General features: G+C 36.9%; 1 protein-coding gene across 1 annotated transcript; it reads right to left on the bottom strand.

The window, feature by feature from the left end:
• Nucleotides 1-8,162: 8,162 nt before the first annotated feature.
• Nucleotides 8,163-10,576, bottom strand: LOC134209876 (uncharacterized). Its single transcript, XM_062685895.1, has 4 exons — nt 10,197-10,576; nt 9,905-10,042; nt 8,365-8,408; nt 8,163-8,303 (listed from the first exon to the last, which is right to left on the bottom strand). Exons 1-4 carry the CDS (start codon nt 10,207-10,209, stop codon nt 8,163-8,165), a joined length of 336 nt encoding a protein of 111 aa, XP_062541879.1. The 5' UTR covers nt 10,210-10,576.
• Nucleotides 10,577-10,815: the final 239 nt, after the last annotated feature.

The raw sequence follows: 10,815 nt of genomic DNA, 5'->3' as shown, positions 1-10,815 counted from the left end.
TAAACTCGTAAAATAGCCTACTGTGAGGGAAAATTTATAAATAAACTGATGAGCTTTGCACAACAATGCGAATCTGATGAAACTTGGATCGGTAAACGATTTTGATCGTGCATTCTTATGCGATGTGTGGTTGTCTGGGGCATGAAGCATGGACATTAAAAGAGGCGGACTAGATAGCGTTCTGTGCTTTCTGTGCGAAAAGTGATGCGTACAATACTCGGAGGGAAACTAGAAAATGATGTGTGCGCAGATGCATGAATCAGGGGCTGTATACAAAGAATAAAATATTGTGAATCGTATGAAACACTGCAGGCTTCAGTGGGCTGGTTACTTAGTGCGAATGTCGGAAGAAAAAATAGCGAAAACAATATTCAATAGAGAACCAGATAGAGGCCGGCGACTTCGTGGAAGGCCACGAACACGTTGGCTGCACGCGGTGGAATCGGACATGTAGACCCTAAACGTTCGGGGAAACTGGAGGAACATCGCCGAAGACCGACGATTATGGAGCCTTCAATACGCCAGGTATAGGTGTATCGAACAGTGCACCGAGATGTCACTCAGTGCATGAACTATTGCCATGTCGGCCAGGAACTGCCCAAAACGTGCGAAGTTTATCCTGATTCGGAAGAAGTCATCGACGAAGAGTAAATCTAAACAAGTTTAGCCACCGGCGCTGATAGCCTAAAATTTTCCGGAACTGCTTTTTTAAAAAGGCAACCCTGCTGCGTCAGCTTCGGTTCAAAGCATCCAATGGCAACCTAATGAAAAGTCGGCATCTGCGGAGGATGCCGCTTCTCTTTTCATTCCGGAACAACTACTGCCAATCTTCAACTCAGGATTTCATGGATAGCGGACCAGGGCGTCTAGAAGCTGTCCTAGCGACACCGGCTGTCGCACGTCGCAGCGTAGGTGGTGCAGTAGAAAATTTTTCGGTACTGTGTTGGTGGCGGTCGTGGCAGCAGCAGCCCATCATTTACGTCCGTGTATAAATCAGCATTTCTCTGGGGTTCAATCAAAATAGTCGGCAGATCTGGCAATCGACAGTATCCGTACCGCCGAATGATCGGATGGTGGTCGAGTGGTTGCTGTTAGTAAGGCATATAAGTGGAAATAAATCGTTTTTTTTTCAGGACCACCATTACTTTTAGATAGGAGGTTAATTTAAGATATTATTACCAAAGTGCAACAACTAGGAAGTGGAAAATACTCCATCGAAATTTTCAAGCGCTATTCTGAGTTCGATTATGTACTGTTAATGATTGAGAATGTTGATTTTAGACGAACTTTATTCATAGAACGGACTCGACTATCCGGGATTCGATTATGCGGAATTTTAGACTCGATTATCCGGAGTATTTTTTTTCATCGATCTCAAAAAAAAAATCAATTTCAATATTATAATATACACTTTGATTTTTTTTTTGACAATATGGGACGTATCTAGGTTACTGGAGGAGGATTGAAAAAAGAGGTTGTTTTGTATAATAAAATTCAAATTCAAAGCTTGTATATCAAATTCATGAGTTCAAATGAATATATTACTGTTATATTCAAACATAACATGACTATTGAAAAAAACATGAGCGTAGCAGGAATGAGAGGGACTGAAGTAGGGGTGTTCTATATATAGAAGTTTTCCATGGAAGTCCGTTTTCTCGCTTGTTTCTTGCATGCAATTAATTGATCGATTGTCAACGAAGCAGTTGCAATTTAGACTAAATTTTCAGATTTGTCCTTTATATCAATCGCAAAAATCGATCATTTCCAACCCCCCTCCCTCGTCCCATCCGTCTGAATTTCATGTAATTAAAAAAAAAATCCACTTACAATTTATCTGCATTTTAAAGGAATTTTTTTTTCGGAATTTCAGTGGATTTGAGTTTCCAACGGAAATATAGTTGAAGCTACACGGAAGTTCTTATGAATTTGCACGGGAGGCAACAAAAGGAAACACGACTGTCACCAAGTAGAGATGATGATGATGATGGTCCCGCCACATACCCCTACAAGGGTTTGAGCTAGATGAGTTATCTTAAAGATAATTAATTGATATGCGTTTAATCGGATTTCCAAAAAAAAAAACGATCCGATTTCTTATCACAGATATAAATTTTACTATTTTACATCACTATACAGCAAAAAATATAAATTTAAAAAACTTATCTTTCCAAAACCGCAATAGCAAGATTGCATCAGTAGTGATACATACAGTTCTATGAAAATGCAAAACTTGTTATACCTCTCGCACAGATTTCAAAAGTTTCACCAGGAATCGCGTATCAAGTCAATTTTCGCTCAACAACTCATATGTATCTATAGTATTCATGATTTTTGACAATACAGGCACCAACACTTGTGATACCGCTCCGTCGATATCAAAAGTTGGCACACGAAAATTAAATTTAGAATAATTTATACCTGTATTCCGCGCACGAGGCTCAAACTCTTGTAGACTACACAAAGAGAAGTTAAATTAATAATTACGTCAAGAAAGTATAATATCCATCATCATCATCGAGGCGATCGTTGTAGTCGTTAATGCCCCAAAAACAATAAATAAAATTAAAATAAAACACACAAAAGTATTAGTTGGGTAAAACTTCGTCAAAAAAAGATTACAAGGAGTTGTAAATGTTTATTTTATGTGCGGATCATTGCCTAATTGTTTGATTCTCAAGCCTCTTTCTATTGAAAATTGACTAGATAAAACTTTGGGTTCAGAAATAATGACCAAAATACTATTTTTTGTACAAAAAGCGCGTAAAAAATCAAGCTATTTTTTGGCAGCTATTCTCAACCAACAAGTTGCATTCAAATGGGAATCCTGTCTTACCATTTCATATTGAAAATTGGCTGGATCGAACCATGGCCTCAACAATTGTGGCAAAAATACTATTTTTCCATAATATACCAGAATGTCACCTATACCGCTAGGTGTATAAATCAAGTTTTTTTTCTTAAATAATGTCTGACTACACCACTGCGAATAAAATACATAAGTTTTCCGTTATTTCCGGATTCGATTAGTGAAAAAAAATGATACTCCGGATAATCGAGTCCGTCCTGTATTACCATCAGCAGTGCACCAGTTAGTGCAAGGAAAAAGTGCCGGCATAGCGTTGTCATGCTTCACTCTTCATAACTCCAAAGGCCATCCTGACAAGCTGTCACCGTCGTCGAAAGCTTTTCAAACAACGTTCAACTCAATTAGATGGCCAACAGTAATCGTTAAGGATTCGCTCCTAAAATGACCATTTCCTCCTCCAGGTGTCATATCGAGTGTAAAAGTCTGATGACCCGGCAAACCGTTACAGGGATGAGAAAATGATACTAACACAAGGGGATGGGTTGATTGCTGGTTGTTGAAAACACCTGCTGTCACCTTAATCAAACACTTTGGATTTCTTGTTTCCGGTATATACTCTGGTGCCATCAAAATCGACCCAGTTATAAAATATCCTTCATATGACAGAGCGGGGGTTTGAACGGAGTTAAAACTTTTTTCCAGAAACGCTATACCACAGGAGGTACGTTCTGTGCTGGGAGCTGAAGCTCCAAGAAGAGGCACCACCAGTCGTACACGCGCTGAGGATGATTATAAATTTATTTTAATGCTGTTAAAGTGCCACTTGTTTTATCCCTCACATTCGAGGACTTATACGAGTCGTGATAATAGAACAGAACAACACAATAACTTCCCTTCGGGCGATTAGACCGGGTTCGGTGCGGATGCCTTTTGCGTGAAGGGTTCCATCCTAGTCGATGTTTTTGACAAACCCTCCCGTAAATGTTCCCGAGATGACGGTGAATGGGAAAATATTGGGGAGACACTTTGAGCTCTTGGAAGAAAATTTCCGCAACAATGGGACCTAACGATGGTGTCAAGATGGTGCCGGGTTTCCCCCGAATAAACAACATCTCGACACTCCGGCACAATCCTTGCAATATACGATCCTTTTCCAATGATAATGCAATCGAAGCTTTCGAACAAAGTGACAACGAATTTGGATTCAAAAAAAAAAATGGGGGAGGGGAGGACAAACGAATTGATAAAAATGAACTGAGATACAGGTGACGACTTCATGTGCCAGCAACACACTTTTTACCTTTGTCATGGAAATGAATCGAATAAGTGTTATGGAAATGGGAGATTCTGATAATCGAGTTTTGTACGGGCATTTAGATTGAACAAGTGAACAGAACTTTACAAAGTTTTTGGTTTATTGAATGCAAATATCTTCATTTTATTAACAGTTCACTTTAGCGATAAGAGGATGCGTGCTGTTTTATTTTAACCGTGGTAAATGTTTATGTTTATCGTATGAAATATTCTTTACCACTGGTTTTAGTCAATCGTGGAATCATTTCTCATTTCAGTAGAAAGATGCGTCAGAAATACGTGTTTAAAATTTTAACATATTATAATCATTAGAACTCATTTTTTTAAAACAGGCTGGTGAACATTCATCTTGGGTTGCTGGTTCGAGTGAGATATATTTATTTGTTTTGTCAGAATCATCTACTAGTTCTATCATGATTGCGAAGATATGTGACTAAATTGCATTGACATATGTAGAGTTACTTCTCCTGGAGTTCACCCCATGAAAACAAAGCAATGAAAATAAATATCATTTGTTTCTATTTTTTGTGATTTTTTTGAGGAGAAGAAGCACACATGTTAGCAAAAGGAAGCGTCGAAATATAATAGGAGTAGGAAAACCGATCAGTTCCCCTATATATTTGCCTTTTCATCATACAAACTATTCTAAGCCCACGCAACAGGATGAGCAATAGAAAACGAATTCCAACAGTCAAGAGTGCCGATTCAGCAGTACTTGGACGGAGCATCCTTTCCGCTTGAGGTGCGCAACTTTCATCATGATAACTCCCGCCGTCTCATAATTGAAATATAGGACTCACAGTCGTGTATATCCTCCAAGTGAGGCAAAAATCTGATTATCATTTTCCCTTTCGTTTCAATTCGGCTTATCCTTTTGCAATTCATTTTTCTTCCACCAGTGCAAAGCGGAGCCGGAGACCAGCACTGGTTATGCGGATCCGATTGTCCTTATATTGCCATAGACAGAATTCATGTCGCGTGGTTTCAGCCGAAATTTTGAATGAAGAGTATTTCCTAGATGGATAAATGCACTTTCTCCTTGGGGGTGTTGTGTTTTCTGGATATTTCTGCTAAACAGAATGTCTAACAGTGGCTGAGAAACGTTACAAAGATTGGGTTGTAGGAAAGACCGTCAGCATTTGCGTGCGGAAGCCGATTACATAAATTTGATTTAATTTGAAATTGGAAATTATAATTTTGTGAATTTCTATTCATGTACAGATTAGAGGTAATTGCATTTTCTTCTCTAAGGAAAATATTTCACGGAATTGTGCTTCATTATTCGTATATGAATAAATAGACCTGTAACAGTGGTGGGCCTGTAACCAATTATCTATTTATTATATCTATTTTTCAGTTTCTGACATAGTACGAGAAAGACAAGAACATGTAAACTTTTCAAAAAGATATTGTATAAACAGCATGTAGAATTGTAAAAATTCTGATATCAGCTGATTGAGTGTACGGATTTTCCGAATAAAACAATTTAGACCAATTTGATTGTGGCAACTTGGTACATACAATTGAACCAAATCTTCGTTACAAAATGTGACTCGAAGGGGAGGATGGGGCTGAATTGCTCAATTCAAGTAATTTGAAAATGAGCTCTTGTTACTAAAAAACTTTTTTCGAAAAAGTGAGAAACAAAAAAACGGAAAGACACCATATATGGTTTATGCAACGATAAGCCAATCTTTTATAATGGTTTACCATTTCTTTTAATATTTTTTTGACAGTACAGGTTCACCTCTATTATATGGACCCTCCATTATAAGGAGTACGATTATTTTCCGTGTTTTGGAGTTATTCTGTAGAATATTTTGCGTTATATTTTACATTGATTCCATATTGAGTATTATGGTACATTGGGACGAGAATTCTTCTGGAGCACTTCTGCTAGGAGATGAAGGGTATGGAATAGCTTCTTGGATAATGACTCCTTACCGTAATCCAGATACTCCACTTCAATTGAATTATAATAAGATTCATAGTCGTGAGAGGGTCGTTATTGAAAGTGTATTCGGTCAAGTTAAAGGACGCTTTCCCATCCTGAAGTCTAAAATACGCATGAAAACCGATAGAGTACCAGCAATTATTCTGGCTTGCTTTGTACTACACAATGTGGCTAAACACTTGGGAAAAGGGAAATTGAGGACGATTTTATGGATCCAGTTGATCTTGTACCAGTTGCACCTGCACCTTAAAAATAAGAGGCGATTCACGTCGAGATATAATTTCACAGCATTTATTTTATGGAACAAATAATTGTAATTGTAATTGTAATTTATCAGCCTTCACCCTGGCAGACACTGTCCGCCCATCTACACTTAAGTTAGGTGAAGACCTACCAAGCCTTCACCGTTAGCATGCGCTAGACCGTATAGTACACCGGTTTCCAACCACAAGCAGGCGCTGGGCTTAAGGTCACTCCTGACGGAATCCAAATTCCAAAGTGCTCGCGTTTTCGGGGGCACACCACTCGATTCAGAGGCGGCGCACAACTGTCATTTTTGTTGATTTAGCTTTGCTGCGTCGCAGCATGCGTGAATTGATAAAAATGACAGTTGTGCGTTGCTTCCGTTTCGAGTGGTGTGCCCCCGAAAACGCGAGCACTTTTAAACTTGGATTCCGTCAGGAGTGACCTTAACCAGTCCCACAAGTGTCGGATACATTAAAGAAAGAGAGTTGACAGCAAATGGAAATATTAGTGGAGAAGAGTTGCGTTTGCTGAAACGAGACAAATGAATTATGATGGGAGTGGGAGTATAATCTTTTTGTTCATATGGATGTTCATTTTCTTCAAATGCCGGTCGTCTGTAACAAAAATAACAAAAGAACCTCCGCCATTTGACCCTGGAATATTAGTAATTGTCCAAATAACGTTCTTGTTGATATTAAAGTCACTAAAGAAACATTCCAAACACTGGCCAACTGCTCCAAAGATACGTTACATTTAAAACAAAATAAAATCAAATCAGTTTCTCGAAAATTATCACCCATCACCCATTATCATCATCTGTTTCTCTGTAATATAAATATAAAATTACTCGTCACATAATTGACCCCCTTAACAAGTATAAACTTTTACCTATTCCTTTTATTGTTATAATTATTAGTTTTCACTCAGTCTTATTCTATAGGGTTAAGGCAAGCATTTTCGTCTTTTCGTCATAGTCTTGAAAACCAATATAAGAAACACCTTTTTCCAAACTCATCCGTACCAAATCGTAAGCTCAGGAGCAACGTTCTGCTACAGTGGAGTTCCAGCAAATGAACGTTGCTTTCATTGGTCTTAGGACCTACGATGATGGACGAAAATACTTGCCGTGTCGCTACCAGATTATTTGCCTAAACATCACCAAAGTCTGTCTATATTAAACACTTATGTTATATCCAAAGGATTCGACGTAATTTTATCAATTTTGACGAGAATTGAAACATATTTGAAGCAGCACATTCGTTTCTGAAAGAATCAGCTGTCATGTGAATGGAACGTATCGGTAGTTCGTAAAGTACTTTAGAAGTACACTAGAACATTTACGTGCACATGCTTTAATAAAACATGTTTACTTTAGTTATCCAAACTCGATCCCAACTACCCCGAAACAGCTATTACTGTAGTAATAACGCATCGAATCGGGGAATTCATGCAATATAACGCAGAGTTTTAACCCTCTCTTGCGTTATGTAATATCCACTAAAACAAAGCTCCTAAGAAATTGATGCGTGAAAAATAAATAAAAGTTATCAGATTGCATAAGCAAAAGTTTATATTTTAAGTTGATCCGTTTAGTGTCAACCGGTGGATACCTGTTCTAAACACTCATTTGTTTCAAGTTCTATTTCACGCAAGCCCCCCACATTATATAATAATGAGTGCTGACAACTCAAGATACTTAAGATCATGAGCAGAACGGAGGTAGGCATAAATTCTAGGGATCAACCACCACCATTTATTTTATGGAACAACTAATTAAACTGTTCTGTAACAAAAAAAAAACTGCGATTATTCTTGTGCGTTAGTTTGCATCTCCATAAATTAATCAACTTTCTCCAAAGTTTCTTCCATCCGTCTATGTAACTGCTTTTGTTCCTCAAAGTTTTCCAATTGTTTTATCAAAACGAGTCTCTGAAGTTCTGGTGTTGTCAGCTTCGATGTCTCCAAAGTTTCAAAGTAATGCTGCAATTGAGAGGAAAAACGGTATATTATACTTAAGTAATGCATTTAGATAAAGAAGTACCTGTTTCTGAGATCGTCTTCGAGTTGTTGGAGTCCGAATCGTTGCCCAAGCAACACAATTTGTTATCAATAAGTATTAGCATTACATTTATGACTTCTCTACCAGCTTCAATTTCGTTGCTGGATTCTTATATACATCTTGTTTACAACGAAAAAAGCGCAAGAGGTGGAGTCAATATAAAACATTTCTTTGGTTTCATATGCACTATTTTTGTATCTCAATTATGATTTAACTATAACATAGATGGAAATCGAGCTGTCAACTCTTTCCTATCGGGATTATTTTGAAAATGAAAATATTATGGAGTTAGAATGATACAAGTATTAATATAAATAAATAAGAAATTTCATGTCTAATGACCTCAGTACCGTAAATATATGATGTAATTCTACCGGCGGGTTAGAATTTGTGGTGAAATATTCTATTGTAGCTTTATTTTTTCGGTGCGCCATGTGAAACCGGCGATATTATTGATCAGAATGTTGATAAATAGATCCATTACCGAAAGTGCATCTCCGATTTTCCTAATTCTGATCTCCATTTTCATCGCACACTGACGGTCGAACTTTTTGAAACTTTTGTAAATGAAACATTGATAGGAAAAATATTCTACATAAATAACTTTATGAGAAGGCCAGCACCCCCTGTTCCCGTCCGCAATGTTTATTTTGCTGGCGTATTGCAATGGCCTTATTTGATGTTATTCAAGAGAGAGTACATATCCAATTTTTGAATAAAATTCCAAATAGCATGTGCCAAGACTATTAAACCGTTTTGAAAATCCAATTGATTCATTAAAAATTTTGAGTTAATCCAATAGACAAATTTAATTTAACGAAAACTATTTTCTATTCGACATCATTGCAATTCTAGTATTATTATGGGATATCCTTTCATGTTTGTCCGGTACTGTTTTAGATCCGTCATAAATATTGCATCCTACAAGAAAAAATGAATGTGTCCCAAAAGCTTGTATATAACACGAATATGACCTTTAATAATAACCCTTAGATTAATTAGTTATAACACAATCGTAAATCGGTTCTGATATAAACCTAAAGTTATAAACAACACTTCTAAGTTGCAACTCAAAACAATAATAAATTAAAATTCAAATTCTGATTTGATGATTGTTGGGACTTTTTCGTGATAACAAGTGACGAATATATTACTGGAACGTATAAAATAATGAAGGTAGGACGAAATAATGTCAGCAAGAACACTAACTAAACGAATCATTCCAATCTACAAAATTATCCGTTCCCAATTTGGAACGTCATGCAGATTGTTACATAAGAGTTTCTAACGGCCGCAATTAAAACAATCGTACCCTTTTCTATGAGCAGTTGTAATATTCAAGTTATACATAAGTCACATAAGGAAACATTTAAGAGAGATCACTTTCCTGAACACAAAACTTAGAAGACTTAAGTATAACTGAATCTCAACTAGGTGTAACAGTTGTAACATATATACAATTGAAATAAAACATTTGTATTTATTTTTTTATAAGGAATAAGTTGCAGGTGCTACTTGGGTGGTAATGGTGAATTTCTCGGAGACATGAACTCCACAGCGTCTTCATCACTACCGGATAGTGCTCTGAAAACATTCTCATGATGTTGCACTTCGGAAATCGGATTGCATTTAGAAGTAGATGCCCGGGCTGAAGTACCATCTAGAATGTTAATATATATTAATAATAAATATTTTTCTTACGATGTGATCCTATTTTAATATAATTTGCCATTCAACAACAATGGTATTTTCTTCGGCTCCTAAAAGTCTGTAGAACATTTTTTCTCCTTCATTCAAATCGATCTTTTTGTTACCTGTAGCCTTCATATCAGTTTTACTTTCGATACGAGTTTTTATGTTGTTAATCTTCTTTGTAATCTACTGCTCCGTAACTTTGATTCCTTTCCGAAGGAGAATGAAATCAATCATATCTTGGCCTTTTTCTTCTTTGCTTTCATAGCAGGAGTTTGCAATTTTTTTTAGCAATGAAATACCGCAGTTTTCCAAAGCAGTGCTGAATAGCACATCACTTATATTCTGCTCTTGGAACCATCATCGTTGGAACATCTCGTTCGGCTCATTTTGCGCAATTATTTTCAAATTAGCAATGACTACTATGCTCGAAAATTTTTACCAAAGGTACTTTCCTACTTGTGGATCTTACTACAAAGTAGTAACTACTTATTGTAGTTTCTACTACTTTTTATTCATACGGGCCATTGTATTTGTGTATTTTGTAATTCAATAATAACCACAGCCCCGTCTTTACAAATAGGTAGGGAGCGATAACGATTATTTTTGGGTGATCTCTGTTATATGAAAACGTGAAGTGAAGTGTCAGTCTGAACGTATGAGAGCAAGTGGTGAGACGAGATTGCAGTATTTAGCTGTTAGATCTTCGCTTATAACCTTTTCTGCTCTTGGTGGATGTAG

The sequence above is a fragment of the Armigeres subalbatus genome, chromosome 2 (assembly GCF_024139115.2).
Source record: "Armigeres subalbatus isolate Guangzhou_Male chromosome 2, GZ_Asu_2, whole genome shotgun sequence".
Taxonomy (NCBI): Eukaryota; Metazoa; Arthropoda; class Insecta; order Diptera; family Culicidae; genus Armigeres; species Armigeres subalbatus.
This window is presented reverse-complemented; position numbering and strand designations above follow the sequence as displayed.

What these genes read in the sequence shown, in the direction of transcription:
- LOC134209876 (XM_062685895.1), bottom strand. An exon ending in TCCGAGAAATTCACCATTAC is followed by an intron (nt 8,409 to 9,904) that starts CACCCAAGTAGC and finishes GTGTTGCTTGGG; the next exon opens with CAACGATTCGGACTCCAACA. An exon ending in GAAGACGATCTCAGAAACAG is followed by an intron (nt 8,304 to 8,364) that starts GTACTTCTTTAT and finishes TCTCAATTGCAG; the next exon opens with CATTACTTTGAAACTTTGGA.